Source organism: Copadichromis virginalis, linkage group LG2 (genome assembly GCF_057382275.1).
Source record: "Copadichromis virginalis isolate Kocher_CV1m ecotype Utaka linkage group LG2, C_Virginalis_male_GT1.1, whole genome shotgun sequence".
NCBI classification, from domain to species: domain Eukaryota; kingdom Metazoa; phylum Chordata; class Actinopteri; order Cichliformes; family Cichlidae; genus Copadichromis; species Copadichromis virginalis.
Window position 1 is genome coordinate 10,959,825 of NC_140619.1, and position 20,146 is coordinate 10,979,970.

At 40.6% G+C, this 20,146-nt stretch overlaps 1 protein-coding gene across 2 annotated transcripts in view; it reads right to left on the reverse strand.

Moving 5' to 3' along the window:
- Nucleotides 1-1,942: 1,942 nt before the first annotated feature.
- dgkq (diacylglycerol kinase theta) overlaps nucleotides 1,943-20,146 on the reverse strand; it is a 31,503-nt gene continuing 13,299 nt past the window's right edge. The window contains exons 7-23 of one of the 2 annotated variants that reach the window (XM_085471171.1): nucleotides 18,820-18,897; nucleotides 18,572-18,663; nucleotides 17,487-17,701; nucleotides 17,049-17,139; nucleotides 16,835-16,889; nucleotides 15,616-15,677; nucleotides 13,918-14,068; nucleotides 13,658-13,696; nucleotides 12,063-12,178; nucleotides 11,684-11,832; nucleotides 10,432-10,580; nucleotides 10,126-10,304; nucleotides 9,138-9,238; nucleotides 8,785-8,931; nucleotides 8,594-8,705; nucleotides 8,364-8,516; nucleotides 1,943-6,135 (exon numbers count right to left, since the gene is read on the reverse strand). In XM_085471171.1, the coding sequence (XP_085327297.1) occupies nucleotides 6,037-6,135; nucleotides 8,364-8,516; nucleotides 8,594-8,705; nucleotides 8,785-8,931; nucleotides 9,138-9,238; nucleotides 10,126-10,304; nucleotides 10,432-10,580; nucleotides 11,684-11,832; nucleotides 12,063-12,178; nucleotides 13,658-13,696; nucleotides 13,918-14,068; nucleotides 15,616-15,677; nucleotides 16,835-16,889; nucleotides 17,049-17,139; nucleotides 17,487-17,701; nucleotides 18,572-18,663; nucleotides 18,820-18,897 (1,988 nt within the window). In that variant the 3' untranslated portion in view covers nucleotides 1,943-6,036. Of the gene's footprint in view, nucleotides 6,136-8,363; nucleotides 8,517-8,593; nucleotides 8,706-8,784; nucleotides 8,932-9,137; nucleotides 9,239-10,125; nucleotides 10,305-10,431; nucleotides 10,581-11,683; nucleotides 11,836-12,062; nucleotides 12,179-13,657; nucleotides 13,697-13,917; nucleotides 14,069-15,615; nucleotides 15,678-16,834; nucleotides 16,890-17,048; nucleotides 17,140-17,486; nucleotides 17,702-18,571; nucleotides 18,664-18,819; nucleotides 18,898-20,146 lie in introns of both variants that reach the window. The other variant, XM_085471163.1, reaches the window with a different exon arrangement.

Sequence of the window (20,146 nt, forward strand, 5' to 3'; positions counted from 1 at the left end):
AATGGAATGTGAAACTGAATATTCATGGGTTTAGATGCAGATTTACAGGATTCAAATATTCAGTTTGGATTCAGGAGACAGACACTATCTCTACTTTTAAGATTAGGCTTCAAACTTTTCTTTTTGCTAAAGCATATAGTTAGGGCTGGGTCAGGTGACCCTGAATCCTCCCTTAATTATGGTGCAATAGGTGTAGGTTGCTGGGGATTCCCATGATGCATTGAGTGCTTCTTCTTCACTCACTATGTGTTAATAGACCTTCCTTTCCTTCCTTGGCTTCCTTCTCCCTGAGCCTGGTTCTGCTCAAAATATCTCAAAATTCAAAGATATTTTAAAATGTTAATTTCCCTGATTTTCATATTTACCTGTGCCTGGAGAATCACAAATGGTCTTCTGTTGTGTTATTACTCCTCATGCCACTGCCATTCTCGTCCATAATCTTGTTATCTCTCGAATTGACTACTGTAACTCACTATTATTTGGCCTTACACAAAAATCTATTAACAAGCTCCAACGTGTCCAGAACTCTGCTGCCCGTATTTTTACTAGGACTTCCTCTACCCACCACATCTCCCCAATCCTGAAGCAGCTTCACTGGCTCCCGGTTAAATTTCGCATCCATTTTAAAATAATCCTCTATACATTTAAGGCTATTCATTCTCTCTCTCTACCATACCTCTCCGATTTAGTACAGATGAACTTCCCATCCCGGTGCCTCAGATCTTCATCTTCTCTTTCTCTCTCTATTCCTTCCGCTCGTCTGATTACAATGGGGGGGCAGGGCTTTTAGTTGCTCTGCCCCTCGACTTTGGAATTCCTTACCCCCCGACCTCAGAAATATTAGTTCATTCCCTCTTTTTAAGTCCATCCTCAAAACTCATCTGTTTAAAATTGCTTATGTTTAAACCTCGGTATGCTCTAACTTTATCTGTTATTCTTATTATTGTGTATATTTCCAGTTTCTGTGTTTTTATCTGTTGTACAGTGTCCTTGGGTGCTTTGAAAGGCGCTATTTTTAAATAAAAAGTATTATTATTATTATTATTAATCTTTAAAGTGTGAACTCTGTGGAACAAAATCAGCAGGTTCTTATTCACAGTTTTCTTCTTCAAATACCAGACAAACCACCAAAGCTTAGTTCTTAGTCGGTCTTTAGTTTATTACAATTAGACACATAATTTAAACTCGTATGTATATATATATATATATATATATATATATATATATATATATATATATATATATATATATATATATATATATATATATATGCTAGACAATTAGCTTTAGTTATGACAACATTCATAATAACCTGAACGTCACATCTAAGAGCATCTGTAAAACAATTAGTGCAATTTATAATTTACAGTTAAAACTTAAAAAAACAGCTTCTGTCTGCAAAAATAGACAAATCATCTATTCAGAGAGAATTACAGCAACAGAAAACTGGAGGCACATCAGCTCAGAAGTGAACACACCACTGCACCAGCAGGAAACACACACGTTAAACATCAGCGCACTCAGGGCGTCGAGGCGCGAAGGCCACGCCGAACTCGGCCTGGTGTCTGATACTTTGGACACTACAACGGAGGCACGGCGGATGCAGAGAAGCAGAAAGTCAAAGCGGCGAGGTTTGACACAACAGAAAGACTCGTATGGCACGGTGCGAATTACAGTGTGGCAAAAATGAATGAAGGCTTCCCCAGAAATGTGAGAAAGTGACCCAAAATCTCTGCATGCCTTTCAGCTGGGACCTTCTTTAAGACCAAACAGGTGAAACAATGCGATGAACTGTTTTTAAAGGAGACAGGGTGTGGCCGAAGGGGGCGGTGGGGACCAGGCCCTTCTCAAAAGTGTCGTCACATCCAGATAGTCACTCCCATTGTTCTCAATGCTTCGCTGTAACTGTAACTATATAGCTATATAACTATAGACACCCCCCCCCCCCCCCCCCCCCCATGGCCTCACAGTGGTTTGGTCCAATGCTATTCCATAACTCTTTACTCAAAACAAAACATGTGCGAGACATTCTTCTGCCCATCAGCAGAATTAAACATATTTATCATCAATTTTGAAAACAAGTCTTCTGGTTTTGATCTCTTTCAAACTGTGAATCCATTTTAAGGATGAATTCTGGTGTAGTTCTTTTGCAGAGAAGTTACACTTCCTGCCCACTGTGGAGACACTAAAACAGAATCAACCACCTTTAACGAAAAGTTAACACAGAGGACTCACTGACCAGAAGAACGTGGTAACACATTAAGACTGGTGGGTGTATGCAGTGTTTCAAAGGTGTGACTGCAGCAGTTTTACTCATCGTCATCAGTGAAGACGAGCTCAAACGCTGCTGTAAAAGCACAAAAACGCAGCTCTACATGGAACAAAGCTACAGTACTTCATGTAACAAACACTCTGACAGTACTTCATAAGTGTACAGTTACACAGCTACATCCTACTGCCAGTAGACACACAGCATCAAGTGTAGGAAAACACAACCTGCCTGAACGCACTTCAATCAGAGGTCGACTTGCACCTCTGTTTAAAGCCAGAAACCCTCGCTGTTGTTCATTATTAACCCTTTTTCTGCAGCGCCTCCTGGTGTGTCCACCAGCTTCTGCAGTTTGTTTCTCTAGAATAGGTGAACCAAAATTAAATGTTGCTGTGTATGAAAGTGTCTTCCCACCCTTCATTTTCTTTTTATTACAAGCTGATGTCTGGTTCACTTGTGGACGACGAGTCTGGGAAACCAGGAAATGTGAAATTTAAAGAGTTATAAATCATAATTTGGTAGGTTTTCAGCATTTACAACAACTAATTTATCTTTATATACTAACCACATGTGATGTTATCAGAGGAGACCTATTCTGCTTATTTCCAAACTCTATACTTTTATTCTGAGACTCCAGAGGAGCTAAAAAGCCACTTCCTCTTGATTGGCCACTTTAAGGAGGCCTACCAAGGGGCAGCTAATAGAGCTTTCAGGCTGTACTTTGTAGCCATGCACGGGTTAACTGATAAAGAAAAAAAAATTCAGGCATACAAATGCTAATTTTTCCAATCACTTTTACATATGTTTAGCTGAGGCAGTGGCTGTTGTGATTTGGTGCTATACAAATAAAACTGACTTGAATAGAAATTCAGTATTTCAGTTTTGGAGATATTTAACATGAATATCTAACAACACTGAAATGCAGAAACTTTGCATGAGACAGAAAAACGAAAAAACGGGTAACATGTAAAACAGTAGAATGGTGGAAACTGGCCAAAAGAGCGACTGCAGAAAAGGGTTGAATGAAGCCATCGAGAGGTATTTCACCTTCATTAGTCAGATTTCATAAACTTCATTTTAAGGTTTAGAAAATAAAAACAACATCCTCGAATCTCAAACCAAGCACAGAACAACTATACATATTTTATCTTCTAGCACCAAATAACATGAAAATAAATCTATTAAGCACACGTTGATTTTAAGTGTACAAGTTACAGCCAAAGTACAGTTATTGAATGTTTTTGAGGCTACATCAAGAGCTGGAACCTTCAGCATAGCATCTTTAGTCTATTTCAAAGTTTTGAGCTACTTCATACTCTGGGAATATGAACAAAGTGCCCCTTTCATTAAGTCCCTTCTCTCAGAGTCTTTAAAATGCCAAATGGAGCTCAACTTTGAGTCCTTCCTTTATGGTTAAAGAGCAGGACTCAGCAAAAAGGGGGAGATAAAAGTTAAGGTTGGACTCTGCTGGCTCTGTTGTTTTAGGTCTGGTTTAGATTAAGTTGGGATTTTTGGATAAATTCAGCAATACAGAATTTAGATCGGACGAAAGCATCATCTACAAAGTGGTACTGAAAATGAAATATTTCGATTTATTAGATTGTTGTGCAAGGTCAACACACCTCTTACACAATATTTGAATTACTTTATACCTGACCTCATTGGTTACATTTACCACTGACCTTTTTACCTTTTCTATTTCAGTAACATTCAGACGAATTGAATTTGTTATTTCATTTGTATATGCTATCTTTATAAGCTTGCTTAACACTATAGTATCTAGGTTAGTTTAACTGAAACCCTCAATTTGACTTATAAAATAAGTAGCCTAATATTACTATTACACATAGCAAAGTTCTGTTATAGCTAGTTACCCTAGCTAATATTTTAAGCTTACATTACCTAGCTACATTTTTTTCAATTTTCAGGAAATGAAAACAGAGTTTTATTTCAGTTTTTAGTTCCTGATATGGACAATGAACAAATTCAATCTTTGAATAGCTTACTTTTTTTTAAAGTAGCTAACTAGCCTGCTAAGCTAATAATTTTACTATTGAGAAAACTAGCTTAGAAGTAAGCTCTTTTAATGTAACAGGTCTTCTAGATAATTGCTGGCAACTGTAACTAAAATGGCACACAGTGAGTTAATTTTCTAATGTCTAAAAATTTAAAATAACTTTTATTGAGTGGTTTTGACCTCTGCATTTTAAAAACGGACTCAAATGAATCATTTTCAGGTTACAAAATATTAGTCACGCTTTTACACTAGCCAAAAGTAAAGATTAGTGCTAGCTAAGTAACCATTCACTTAGTTTGCATCTTCAAGATGTTTGTGTTTTGTTTAGCTGCAAATTAACTTAATGAACAAAAGCAAAAATCCTGTTTAGTAAACATACTTTCAATGTGCCTTAATGCACACAACTGACTAAAAAAAACTAGCTAACAAGCTGGCACAGTTACTAACTGCTACAGGAGTGTTATTAGGCTAATTTTCGTATCTGGTACACAATTTTCAAAATTAAATTGATTTAAATGGCCACTGTTTGGGTTGTTTCTCAGTATCTCAAATAACCTGAGGGCTTGAACAAGTGCCATCACACACTTCTGTAAAATAAAAATTAAAAAACGTAAAAAATTAAAACATCAAAAATATCAAAACAGGCTCCTGTCAGAAAAATGTTTGTCTCTTTAATGCTATCCTAACTGGATGTTCTGTAGTTCTTATAAGAAATCTGCACTTGTATGTTATACTGTACATATATATATATATATATATATATATATATATATATTCTTCTGCTGATTGAAACTAAATTATTAGGTGGCCTTTGGTATTTTTTAAAATTATTCCAAATTATCTTGGAGTTTCTCTTGTTTTATATTTTCCAGTAAACACATTTCTATGTAAGACAAGCTTTACTGCAAGACTAATCTGTGTGAGCGTCAAAAATAAACAGTTCTTCTTTCCAGCTAACCCTGCTTAGCATAGCTCACCCTGATCTGACTTTAATTACGCTCAATAGTGTAAAATTTCTACACTGTGTGTAAATATTACTAAAGGATTTCATACAAGAAATCAAGAAGAAGAAGAAGAAGAAGAAGGGTAGTGGGGCCTCCCAGGAAATTACTGCTTTCGAGAAACATTATGTAGTAACAGCTTTTTTTTTAAAAAACTGCCCGTCGCTGTCTTCAGCATCCGCTTTCTTCATATTTTCTGATGACAAACAGAACAACACTGAGGTCATAATTATTCTATAGCTGCACATTATTTTTCACGACTAAAGTTATTATATAATATATCAGCTGACACTGAGTACTGCTACTTACTGCACATATACAGTCACGTCCGGACAGACACTTTAAATACTTGTTTAGATTTTTTTTTCCAGCGCAGAGCTTATTCATACTGAGAAATGGTCAAAATTCAACACAATTTATTTTGCAGTCTATGCAGACATCTTGCTGTGAGTTATTTACTGTTAAGTAAAAAAGTTAGGAGTGGAATTATTAACCACGGTTACTGTGATTTCTGTAAATGGTCGGCGCCTGGACAGTAGGCATGAAATGCAATCCCAAGTGATCCATGACTTTCTCCCACTTTGCAAGACGGTAAACGTCCACGAGTCTGTGGTCCGTCTGCGGCCCGTTAGTGTCGCTGCAAAACTACATGAGTGAATTCACAGCTGGCTGCTGGCACCAAAACGGTTACCCATGTGCAGTAGCAGGAGGCAGATAACAGGCAGGATGGCCATTATCGGGTGATCGGGTCAGTGTCCATCTCTGGAAGAAGGACTATCCGAGTGTCCGTCCCTCATGTTAGCTGATGACTTCTTCTGCTTCTGCTTGGACTTCCTCAGCATCCGAACCTACAAACAGCAGAAGACAACAGAAGTGTAACCCTAAAAACCCCCAAACAAAGTTTTTTTCCTCACACAAACATATTCAAGGAGCGGCTCCAAACTAAAACACAGATCATCTACAGGTGTATACGTAATATATAACAAGCTACATGTAAAGATAAACTACAGGAAATACAACTGTAAAGATCATCTCCAAAGTAAAGTTGCTCTTTACCATAGAACTTAACATGTTACAAAAGGTTCTACTTTTACGTTGAAGACATTCCCCATTTCCCATTCGCATCACACTTTTAATAGTTTAAGTACCATCGGGAGAGTAGTAACTTCTATGCAAACTGTAGGAGACCACATGAATTAATCATTAGCATCCATGAGGATCTGTCTGGACTTAATAGTTTAAGTTAATTTCTGCAGTTTAATTTGCAGTTTTTGCCGATTATCACAATAATCGCTGTATTTTCACAAAAAGATTGCATGTAATTGCCAACTTCACCCCATCCAATCACAGACTGATAGCAGATAAGAGATAACTCTGTCTAATTGCTGTTTCATTGCCATCTTGATGATTTCAAGATTGAAACTGACTGCGACTAGCTGCAGACCTGATCCCCGTCTTTGAAGCAACCATTTCAAAGGCGACGACATCGTGAGTTCTTTGCACGCGGTCACAATAATTTTGGTTGTGCCACAGTCTCTGGCTACGATTTCCCTGGTGTGATTGTAAACACTGAGGAACAGGATGACTCCAGAAGTCACGGTTTTCAATTTCAGTTTGTGAATTTAGAAACAAAAGTCAAAGAACCAGCTGCTTTTTATTTTGAATTAACTACGAAAGACCAAAGAGTGCATGCCTCAAACATCCTGAATAAACTAAAATACGTAGTACAACGAGAAAACTTTGTTTTCTTTCAGTAAAGAGACATCAAAGCAAAAACATTCAAACACTATGGAATGTTCCTCTCCCGGCTATTCTCGGGGATAAACCATTATTGCAAAGTATCAAACTGCATAAAAGTACCACTGAGGATCTGGCTCAGGTTACTTAGAGACAAAATGTTTGAAAGTGATGCAAGAATACTACACTGGCCAGCATATGACACAGAATTCACCCCTGCAAAATTGATAGTAGGTTTAAATATTGGTGCAACTTTGGCATTACTGCATATTGGAAAATATCATCTGAAAAAGATTTAAATACCTTTCAACAATGTCAGACAGTAACAACCTGGAGAGGGGTGACTTCTTTAGATATCTCCAATTAAGACATCACTTTAATACAGCTATTGTGTCCAAGGAGAGAAAGCCTTTAGTTCAAATTTTTATAGATGCATGTAAAGGGAAACTGACAAAAAAACAAATCTCTATGACCTACTCAATACTACAGATAGAAAGGAAACTCTACCACTTACATTAAACTCAGATGGGAGAAAGAGGCAGAATAAACCTATCTGAAGAAGATTGGTCTAATATATGTGAAACCATAGCTCCGATTCATGGCTTTGAAAAATACTCAGAGCTTCTCTTTTTTTTTTTTAAATCACCCCTAAGATTAAAGAACTCCGAAGTAAAAATGCTGAACATAGTAAATGTTGGAGGTAATGTGGATATACTTCAGTAGGCCACTTCCATATTTTTTGGGAATGTCCTAAAATCTCCCCCTACTGGACAGAAGTGGTTGAAAGAACCAAGCAGATAACTGGGTTACAGGTGGAGGGGAGCTTCAGTGTCATTTACTTAGGCAACATAACAATTGGACTGAAGAAACAGGACAGATACCTGCTACAGATATTACAGGCAGCCAGCAAAAAAAGCTATAATACGCAAGTGGTTGAATGGGGAACCTCCAACTGTTTCGGACTGGACAGAAATAACACACGAAATTCACGTTATGGAGCGACTAACCTCCTTGAGACTGTCCTCAGAAAAATGTGAAAAATACTGGAAGAAATGTAAATGTTTTCTTACTGAGAAATTACTCTAGAGCCTTGTGGTATTCCTTTGTATTACCTCTGGTAATAATATGTATCTGAGTTGTACATAATTTTCAACTTGTAACCTTGTGTATGTCAAACTTCTACCTAGATGGCCTAATCCCCCTTCTGTTTTTTTGTTTGGTCGGTCCTTCTTCTGTTGTCTTATGTTCAAATGTTATTTTCTATAAAAATGGAAAAAAACACTCACTAAAGTAAAAAAACCAACACTACGGAAGCCGTGCAGGGACAAACGGAGTGTACCTTTGGTCCAGCAGCAGAGATGATGATGTGTCCCGGCGGCTGGATCCACGGTTCTCCATCCACCTGGACTGGTATCGGTTTCCTCAATGTCAGCCTGATGTAGTTCCCTTGAGCAATGCGAATCCCAGAACGGAAACCACTCTGCACCTGGCCCTGTGCACACACACACACAGTGTGGTAAACCCTCTGGATAAAACCAGTCTGTACTTCTTCACTCTAAATTGTCTCACCATGTGGACGACCCCTGTGACCCCAACCACCTCCAACAGGCCGTCATCGATGCTGGGTTTCTCATAGCGACTGTCGACCTCTGACCCCCAGAGATCAGCACCTGAACCCCAACTACACACAAGAAGATGAACGTGAGGTCAAGACTGTGTCTGTGTGTGTGTCTGTGTGTGTGTCTGTGTGTGTGTGTTACCTTGGTATATTGAGGAAGATTAGCCCCTCTATGTTGGGTAATGGGACTTCCTGCCCATCCACGTGAAGCTGCAGCTCTTTGTGGAGACTCCTGGTGTGACTGATCTTCTGCAGGCCTACCTTCACATACACACCTTTGTTATGAAACCTGTGGAAGACAGGAAGCAAAAGGGCTGATTGGAAACGTGGTCTTCACTGTCAGAAACACGCACCAGTACTTTCTGTAAAGTGCAATACCACTGATGACCACTAGATGTCAACTAGAAAACAATCGTAACTCTTATTCATAAAGCGTCAACTTTAATGGGAAATTACAATCGACCACAAAATTCTGGCTCTCTCATAAATTTTCACCTGCTGGTGAATTTGTCGGGTTCGTCCTCTCGAGCCAGGTGGAAGTCGAGGCTGAGCTCCGCGTCGATACCGAGACCAAAGTAGTTGTTCATCTGGACAATCTGAGGGAAAGACAGATACTTCCATGATACTTTTATCCATTTTTTCCACCACAGCATCTGTATAAAAAACGGAAACATCCACAACCTGAGCGAAGTTAAACCAACCCTAACTTGTGAAAACAAAAAGAACTACAGGGATACCCAGAGAACCGAGATCTCCACCGAGGCTAATATGATTTATTTCACTTTTTCCTCTAAAGTGATCCCAAAATTTAACGGCTTGTTACATTTTTACTTTGAAGGGAGGTGTCCTGTCCACCTCCCTTCGGGTTCTGTGAAATTTGTGCATAATCTTGTTGTCAAACAATCATCGACCACCATTGGGCTCCACCTTGGCAGCGGAAACTACCGTAGCTTGTGGAGTTCATAGATATCCTTAAAATTAACAAACAGTTTGTTTGGGTTTATGGGTTTTTCCTAACTCGCTCTGGCATCAGCTGTGCAAAAACATCAGTGGAGTGTTTTTGGATGACATCATAGCCCCTCTACACACCAGGAGAAAAACCACCTCCCTCCAAAGTTCAGCTGATAGCTGGAACAAATTAACATGAACAAAACTCCCAGGAAGTCCAGATCCTTTCTGTTCTGTATGAAAGGAAAGTTGTGAGCAGCTGAAACTGAATCAAATGGCAACAACAAGCTTGTACTTCACTTCTGGCATCAGGAGAATGACCAGACTGCAGGATGTTTTCAGCTGATTGGCTTTCGGGAAGCAGTCAGTGGAACTTCTTGTTCCAGCTGTTACAGATGCATCTGAACTAACCATGACCATTGTTAGTTCATGGACTTTTGCCTGGTTGTAAAGTCTAGACCACGAACATGTTTCAGGTTTTTGGAAATTATGTTTTATCTCTTAATCTAATAATGATAATGCTTTTGGATCGGACCTTGGGTGGCTCCAAGAAGTCGTTCTCTTTGCCATCCTCTGAGACATCCTGGGCGTCCAGCAGGATGGTCCAGCGGTCCATCAGAATCTCATCAGCCTCATAAACCGACACTAGGATGTGGTAAGGGTCCTCACCACTGTAACCTGGACCCCACCGCAGGATACGAGCCAAGTCGTTACCTGACAGGACACAAATCAAACTCAACTGTTTACCAGCAAGTTAAAAACTGCCAAGTGCCCAAATCGACTCAACAGGAACTCGTCTTTGCATTAGAAAACAAATAAAAGGAGCAGCGTTTGGTCTCACCTGTTCCTAGTGGTACAATGCCGATGGGCGGTTCGCGACAGGTCAGTTTGTGCCTTACAGCCTCCAGCACTCCAAGCACCCAGCCCACCGTCCCATCGCCCCCGCAGACCAGCACCCGAAACCGGGGAACCTCCCTGAACGTGTGCAGGCTGCAGAGCGAACAGTAGAGACAGTTTTACTGCGATGACCACAATTTAAAACGAGGTGAACATTTCTGACACCGACTGAAACTTCACAAATGTCTTTAGGAGATTGGTACCCCTCCACAGACTACCTGCCCAGACTGGAAGCAGCCTCACTGTTTGCTGCTGGGTTGAATCTGCAATGCTTTTTTTTTCAGCTTTTTGTGGCTCCGTGAGATGCTTTTATGTTACTTGGCAATGGTTTTTGTGGCTCTCGTTAGCTGTTTTGTGTCTTTTTTGTGGTAATTTCTCATCTCTTTGTACTCTGTCGCATCCCCCTGCAGTCTTATATTTATTTTCAGTTGTTCTGCATGGCGTTGAGGTTGTTTGCAACTCTTTCTAGAAAGCACAACCACTTCAGTTTTCTTCTGTTTCAAATTTTAAAAATTAGGTTAAAACCTAAACAATTACTAACAAACTATAACAATAACATCATAAATAAACAGGCAAACGTCATTTTGTATCACCTTTTAACTTTGATGGTGATAAATCCGGTCTGCAGCATACTGATGGAAATGTTGCCAGGTTTGCCAGTAAGTGTCACACACTACATGTGAAACCCACTGGTTTCCACCATTTTGAACCCTTAATATTATCTCAATATTTGGCTCCCAGAAGTGGAGCTAAGTTATCAGCTAATGATAGCTAGCTGAATTAGACACGACACAGATAAACAAAAAAAACATCCAAATAAAATCCTAGAAATAGTTAACCTCACAGCAGGTTGGTCAGATAACTGCATTAAAAAAGCTCCAGAAGGCTCCAACAGCACATTTATTCCAGTCACAGAGGCCACGCCCCTAATAATTAAACTGTAAGGTGAGTTATAGAACGTCCCCCTGTACAGGTGTTATGAAGGGGTACATAACAATAATTCGTCTCTAAGTAAATTTATTGCTGGTTATGGTTCCAGTGAGGCGAAAAGTTCACCAGAAATCAGAAGAGATCTGCTAACTGCAAACCCACTGCTGTGTCTACAGTGATGATCTGTAGTTTTTTTCTATAAAATAAGTAGTGACGGCGTCGGAAAATCCTCTGCTTTCACCGAGGAGGTGTGCTGTTGTCCTCACCCGGCCAGCGGGCTTCCGTTCATGATGTCGAAGACCTGGTGAGGGTTCAGGAGCTTCCGGAAACCATAGAGGAGCTCTCTCCCCTTCAGACCGCCACTCTTCGGGTTGACAAACACCAGCAGAGGACACACGTCTGCTCCCAGCGTGTTCTGCTGAAAGGAAAACCCGATGCTGGTGAGATGTTGGGCAGAGGTAAGAGACATCTGGAAGCTGAATGGTTTTATTCAGTGTGCTTGTTTCCAGAGATTTTCCTGGAGCTCTTTAAGCACCGCAGCCTCATTACATCTGCTCGGTTCGGTAAGAAGACACCAAAACTCCTCGTGCTAAGAGTGTGTTCACAGAGCCCGAGTTTAATGAGGCGTATTTGAACAACAGTTACCGTGATCGCCGGAATGACCAGCGAGGTGAGCGTCTTGTTGTTGATCGAAGTATCTTTAGTCAGCATGTAGATCCTCTCCGCTTCAGCGAAACACGAGATCTGCAACACCACCGCACCTGGACACACACACGCACACACACACTGTAACAGCAGTCTGGCAAGGAAGGAGCGGCTAGCAGGTCCAGCGGGCATGTGGTGTGGAGGTTAGCCGGATAACTCGAAGCCAGTCAGTTAAATTAAACAACAGACCTTTATTCATTATCAGCAACATAAGACCATACAAGCCAGGTCTCCACGGCTCTACTCTGTCCATACATACATGTGCGGGGTTCGGTAGTCGTCGGCGCCAGGCCGTTACAACAGTAAGGTGTTTCCTCAGACAATGGAACATGAGCAGCATGGAATGGCTGCCGCTAACAACACACACCCACTAGGAGACCCCCACAACTACTACAACAGTAGGGCAACCCCCCCTAGTGGTGCTATAACCCAAAAGGGTTGTTACAACACACACACACACACACACACACACACACACACACACACACACACACACACAGAGGAAAAATCTGAGTTTGATGTCTCAGACCCTCAGTTTATCTCAAATCAGCTGCTGCTAACTTTCTTCTAAGACAGCCATACCTTATAGGTTTAAACAGAAGGGGGTGGAGCATGTAGGTCTGAGATGACCATATTAGGAATATAACTCTTTGTGACATCATATAGAGCCAATGGTACAAAAAGCCAACTGAAACCAAGTGTTTAGAGCATACTAAGGCTGAGCTGTGGGATCTGTACGCACTGAGCTCATCATTAGAAACTCTGACTGTGTTAAATATGAACATTCATCACTGAGACAGGAAACCAGGTGTGATCAGAAAGAATTTGCTCTTAAATAATACAAAGTCATGGTTTTGAGGTTCATCGGGCCAGCAGTGTGACCGTCAGCGTTATCATCATTTCTTTAAATATTTGTCCCCCAGGGTTGCACAGCGAACACAGACTTCTGACGGAGAAAACCGAAGGAAACGACGCCAATGATGCCACCACTCAACGCAGTGTTCAACGCACCCTACCTGCTCAGCAGGTTTACCTCACTGCACCTTTGAGCACAGAGAAAAATACAGCTGAAGAGTCACCATTTCAACAAGCCACAGGAGTTCAGCTGCACCTGAAGATGACCTTGAAAAAGAGATTTTAGATTTTTATGGAAAACTCCCCAGAACTTTCTGATCACACCTCATAAGTGAGCGTCAGTGAGTCAGGAAGACCATTTAACTGATCTGGACAGCAGCGCATTTCAGAGAGAGTCCCGTCCTCTTTAGAAACATGTATTTATCCGTCTCTGTCCATCAGGCGACGCTCGAGTCCTGCTTCCCACTCTCACCATGGTTAGCTTGCAGTTCACAGATTTCTTCTGACATAAATTCAGTAAGATGTGTTCAAATTTATTTACCCATAAGGACACAAGAAGTCCTCGTGGGACAGAACCAGTGTGAAAACTACAGAAGGTGATCTGAGCAGGAGGAGGCCAGGAAAGACTACATGTGTCCTCAAACCTGCCCAGCAGGCTGCTTTCATGACGGACGACTCACCTTGATTGAGATAGAAATTGCTGATGGTGACCAGGTGACCTGCAGAGAGGAAGAGGAGGACAGGTGAGTCAGAGCGGCAGAATTAAACCTGAAATTAACAGTTAAGGGGAAATGAGCCTGAACATAAAACTTCGGTTTGAATAAAAACACAACAGAGCTTCACTTTTTAACTTCGTCACACGCTTTAATCACGTTTGGTTCACATCCACCCACCAGAGGGCGCCACAGAAGGAAAGCATGCGTTTTTTAAAGCGACTCACTCTTGATGGCGAGGTGTTCCTCGATCAGCTGCGTGTACTTTTCTGTGGTGAGCAGGGGGGGCAGCCCTCCAATCAGCAGCTCCACCCGCACCGCCCGGTTCTTGTTCTCCACGATGTAGAACCGAGTCTGATTCATCTGCCGCAGAGACACCTGCACATAGCGCGACGCCACATCACCACGTCAGGGTGCGTCCACCATCTTTTTATTCTGTATTATGGTTACGATCTAACTGAGGCACTACGCAGGAATGACCACAAAGCTCACTGAATTCGAGGCAAGCGGTTAGGATGCAGACCACGAGTCCCCGACCTTTACCTGCCCGTCATCTCTACGTTTCCCCTCCCTCTCCCTCTCGATGGTCACAAAAACAGAAAACATGCAGACAAAATAAAAGATTATGTAAACACCTGCAGATGAATTTTGCAAACTGAATAACGAGTGGCTCCACAGTGGAGTGGTTAACACGTTTGTCTAACACATGGAAACGTCTGACAGCGAGAGGAGACTGAAATCCCTGCGAGGACTGCAGATCCTAACCACGCACAGCAGGAGACGCCGAAAGAAGCAGAATCAGCTAACTGATGCTGGCGGCTTTGCCACAGAGAAACCAAAGAGTGTCACCCTCTGCAGAAACCATTATTTTTATACTGTAAAAATGTTTATATTTGCAGCTCGGATATCCAGCTTAGCAGACTTATATACCTGCAACTAAAGTAATAATAATAATAATAATAATGCAAAAAAAAGAAGAAGAAAAAAAGTGATGTTTATTTTAGTGACACGTGTCTCTGTCAGAGTTACTACAGTAACTAAAATTAAACTCCAGACTAAAGCTGGGTGTTAAAAGCGTATAATCAAAATAAAAAAGAGAAGTGAAACGATGCTGTGTACCAACAACCCCGAGGTCAGTGTGGCTAAATCTGTCGACACATCAAGCATCAGCAGGCTGCGGTGCACTTCTTCCTCATGCTGTGTTTGAGCTGTAAACGCTCATAAACACTTCTTTTCTTTGTTCTTATGAAACATACTTCAAGAGGTTTGTGGTGAGCGTAGCAAACATTATGTAGGAGCTGGTAACGGATAATAAATACTGATTTGTAAATAACAGGACAATAAACAGAACTTTTTATACAACATTATACTGCAGAATACTTTTAACTATGCAGCTCATCCTCTTTTTGTTGACAGTACTCACTCCACCATAAACACAATCAACAATGGAAACGTAGCTTTAGAAAGCTGTAAATATTCCTGTTACCACTGTGACCTTCACATCAATCTACTGACCTTGTAGGAGAGGTCAGAGGTCAAATTATGTTGGACGAGACCTTCTATATGTTGAACCATGTTTTCTAAGTCAGTTTTCCACCAATTAATCATGAAGTTAAAGACCTCAGTGGATGTAAGCCAAGCTCTAATGGACCGCCAACACCAGCCCACTCTGCACTCTTACAGAGTTTTATCAGAATTCATTCAAAAAATTTTGTGCTATCGTGTTTACAGACAGAATGACACGCAGGCGCTACCAAAACCTTACCCTAACTTGGTGAATATAATCGAATATATTCATATAATCTGACCTCAGACACGTGGCTAGTCACTAATCTTTGGATGTGCAAAAGGCAACAATTAAATGCATCACTTATTCTCAGCGTTGGCATTTATGAAAGTTCATGAAATCTTGTTTGTCCTCTTACCTTCCTGATCTCCCGCAGTTTGTCCCGAAGCTTTTCCTGAGGAGTCAGCGTCTGTCTCTGCACTGGATGACAGAGACAGAAAGGTCATGACCTTCTCCGGTATCACATAGAGCTTCTGCAGAGCATGGCAAGACTCCACGCTCTGCTCTAAGGTCCAGGTTTATGGTTTTAGAAGCGCTGAAGAAGGTGCGTAATGTTTAAAATGAAGAGAATGACAGCGGCTTGTACTGTGTGCAGCTCAGGTGTGGGTGAAGTATTCAAAACACTAAACTGAGCTGAAAATATTCATGGGCCAGAAGCAGCTCCACGCTGACCACGAACCACTTCAAAAATGGATCTACAAAAAAACCCCACTCTGACGTGTTCTAGAGACCTAATGTATTTCATTGTGATCATGCATGTTCTCTGAGAACATGGCTGAAATTTGATATTGGCTGAGCGTCTCAAAAAGTAAGTTTAACATAAAACAAAAGAAAATCAAAAGCTGTATTGGGTGTGGCTTAAAGGCAATCTCAAAATAGGGGGCGTGGTCAGAAATGCAACAAATATGGGCGTAGCCTATTTAAAAAACTATTTCAATAATTGTTTATTAATGGCTGTACAAAGTAAGATTTAAGTAAGATTGTAAGACCTGATTCATATTATATTATATTATATTATATTATATTAAATTAATCGGTGACTTAAAAATTTTTTTCTCACCATAAATAAATTTGTAATCTAAACTATCTGCAATTAAAATTTTACCCTTGCAATTTCTGACCTTCATACTGGTACTCCGGTGTAAAGTTTCGCCAGAAATAAGTATTAAATAAAAGATTGTAGACGTATAGGTGTGGCTCATACATCAGAATGCTGAACTCTATGAAAAGCTTGAAATCAGTGAGTGTTTTTCTAGACAAAGCTTTTTTTTTAAAACTTAAATCTATGAATGGTTTTTATTAATAGTGATAATAAAATAAGATTTAAATCTGTACAAGAACAATATGGTTCCTGTAGTTGGTCCTGCTTGGTCGAGCTGTAGAAAAGAGGCCCGTGATTGAGTGATAAACGATGTAATAGGGACATATGAATAACACCGCATCATCATCGTGTCAGCATTAATATGTGCTCTACCGCAGTGCTCATACTCGTTTTCCAGGTCAGCTGCAGGTTGGGTTATTTTTCTTCACAGTCACCAAAATGTGATTTTGTTTTTCCTCATGCGGGTAGTTCTCACCTTGCTTGCTGCTCATGCAGACCTCCAGCAGAGAGAATTTTGATAGATCTTCCTCCTGAAACCGCACATATCATCGACACCATCAGTCGTTTCAGGGCTGAACTTACATAAACAGCTCAAATTGCCGATTGAAGTATAAACTGCTCAAATGTCCTGCTCATGTTCATTCAGGCATTAATATTAGCCTGGACGCGTCTAACACTTGTAATTTTACCTGTCTGTCCAGCTTACTGAGAACCTCGGCGAGGACCGAGGACGTCGTGCTGCTGTCTGAGACGGAAACCGAAATGAAAGCAACGCCTGACCTGAAACACAAAAACAGTTAGTTGACAAAAACCAGGGACTCTATGTGTAACGGTGGACGTAGCTTCCAGGTTTGATGGGCTTAAATATGCATTAAATCCAATGACCTGCAGAGGGCGACTCCTCTGGCTGCAAACAACTGTGGCTGTACACGTTTATGGTCTCATTAGTCATTCGTTTGAAGGACTATATACAGGACGATGATCAAGTCAGAAATTTTGATTCAATCAAAGTGGGCGGGGCTACCTCGTGATTCAACCAGTGGGTGACATCACAGTGGCTACGTTCATCTCTTATACACAGTACATGACAAAAGGTTGCTTTCTTGTGAGTTCCTGACTAAACTCACTTGGGCCAGTCAGTGTACACCTTGATGACCTCAGTGACTCGGGGTTTTGCCCTCAGCAGCCACGAGTCGCCTCCGTCCTTCAGCGAGTTCCTGTTGTCCGGGCTGCCGTTGCGGTTCAGGATGTCGTCGCTGTGCAGACGCTGTGGGCCGCCGATTTCGTGCAGCTCGAAGTCCTGAGGGTCGTCGGGGAGGTAGAAGGCCCTCAGCGCCGCCTCCTGCAGGACAACACAGGTATCATAGAGCTATGGGGGTTTTTTGTTTGTTTTTTTAAATGCCTAAAAAGAAGTATATTTTTTCAGGCATTTAACTCACTTTCTAGTTTACAGTCTTTATTTTGGTTTCAATTTGTCACTACTTAAAAGCCTTACTCTTTAGCTCATAATCTTTTTTCATATTCTCAATTATTGCTGTACCTAATGTTGACTTTTCATTTGACAGTTATGAATTTTATTTATTTAATTTATTTTACTTAAGATTTAAAATCTGAACTTTGACTGTTCTCCTGTTTTTGGGACAAAATTTAAACTTTTTTAAAGAATTCTTACTTTTTTTAATCAAAGAAATTTGACTATTTTTTTTTTAGTTTTATCATTTGTCATCTTCTAATTTATTGATTTGTTTTTTTCTTTTAAGTTTGAGTCAAATTTTGATTTGTTTTTATTGTAACTTATTGTTAATTTGTATATGAAAAGTTTTTAAACCATTTACACCATAATTTTGACTTTACTCATAAGTTTGGGGGTTTTAAGCCTTTCATATCTGTAACTATTTAATTATGTAAATCCTGGTTTTTCATTTCATAATCTTTCCTTAATTAATATTCAAATCCAACCAAGGTCAAAGTTAGACACAGTCTTACTGAGAAGCAAGATTAGTCACGGTTTTCGGGATATTCCTCTGACACCATTCTGTGTCATATTACTAAAAATAGCTTTTACAGAATTATAGCTCACTGCTTTTATTTTGAAAGTTGTGTTCCATGAAAGTTGTGTGAGATTTCGGTGGTAGAAGAGGTAGTAGTACCTGTCTTGGTGTGTGTGTGTCTGTGTGTGTGTCAGGTTTTTGGGAGGAAGCAGAGCCCTTACCACCACTTCCTCATTCTTTGTGATTGAGACCAGTCGGAAGAAACCGCGCTTGACTGCATCGTCGCCATCAAACACCTTGAGAAACTGTTTACCTGTGGGTCACAGTAAACAAACCAGACACAACCAGATGTGACTGCAACATCTGCAAGCAGAAATGTTATTCCACAGCTGTATCATCCACCAGTCGGTCATTAATAAAACCTCTGAAACACAAAGGGAGCTTGTATACAGACATACGGTGAACCGACCTGACTCTGAGGCAGCCGGCTGACCATCTTTGGACGCTGGCGCTGCTGCAGCAGAGAGATCAGCATCATCGGAGTTATCTAATGGAAACATGGAGGAAAAGAGCCGGTCAGGTGAGACAGTTTACTGGACACAGAACTTCCTGATCAGATTTCAACAAGCTGGAACAACCTGAAACAGACCCAGATCAGCAGCTCACCTTATTCTCATTTAGAGCCTGACGTCTGAAATCTTAGTTTGTGGATTTGTCAAGTAATAGAATATCACCAGCCAAGAAAGAAAAAGACAAACGTCTTTACAATCACTGTGAGGAGGCCGCTGTGTCTGTCTCAGCTCCATGTTTATTACTGTTAGTTGTTGTTTGACTTTATTTGTCAGCACCTTTCATACAGGTGCATCAACTCAAAGCATCAGCAATCAATTAAAAAATACAAAAGGACTCTGACAGCACCACAACAGTTGGTGTTTCAGCATAGAAGCACAACACCAACCACCACAAAGCAATGATGTGTTAATCTCATAGACCCATATTTTATTCACAATTGAACAAATGTTTAAACTGAGAGATTTCCCAAAAATTATAAGCTCAATTTGAATTTGATGGCAGAAACAAGTCTCAAAATGTTGGTACGCAGCAAGAAAAGGCTGGAAACGTAAGTAATACTAAACAGAAACAGCGGGTATAAGAAGAGCATCTTAGAGAGGCAGAGTTTCTCAGAAGTAACGATGGGCAGAGATTCACCAACCTGTGAGTTTTAGCTCATATCTTATTTTTCTGTTTACACATTTGATATGTTTTCTGTGTTCTATTGTGAATAAAATACAGATTTTAAAATCATCAAATTCTGTATTTAATTTCCAGTGTCTCAACTCTTTCTACAAACAGAGTAGAAAAGTGAGTTCAGATCTTGTGAGACTTTGGAGATCGTCTGGAGGATGAAAATGAACTCTGGCTGTTTCTGACTTTGCTGCCTTTCTTCACGCGCAGCCTCCTGAGCTCTGACTTTGATTTGTTTTGCTGTTAAGAGTTTTATTTTGGAAGAATTCTCTGGAAAACAGAAACACCCTGAAGTGTTTTTGTGAATTTTGCGATTTGGCCCTTTGAAACCTGCAGGGGCTCGTGTTTCAGCTCTCGGCGTTTGGATGTTTGTCTGCACTATTCACATCCTGACTTCTTTAAAAACATCTTTTTTCAGTTTCACAGCTCAGATCAGCAGTGAAGCTGTCAGGAAACGAGCCGAGCGTTTGCGGTTCACACAGTTTGTGTCAGTAGCGTCAAAGGATGTGGTCTGGAGGAGCATATGTGTGTTTGTTTCACTCCTGCTGTGC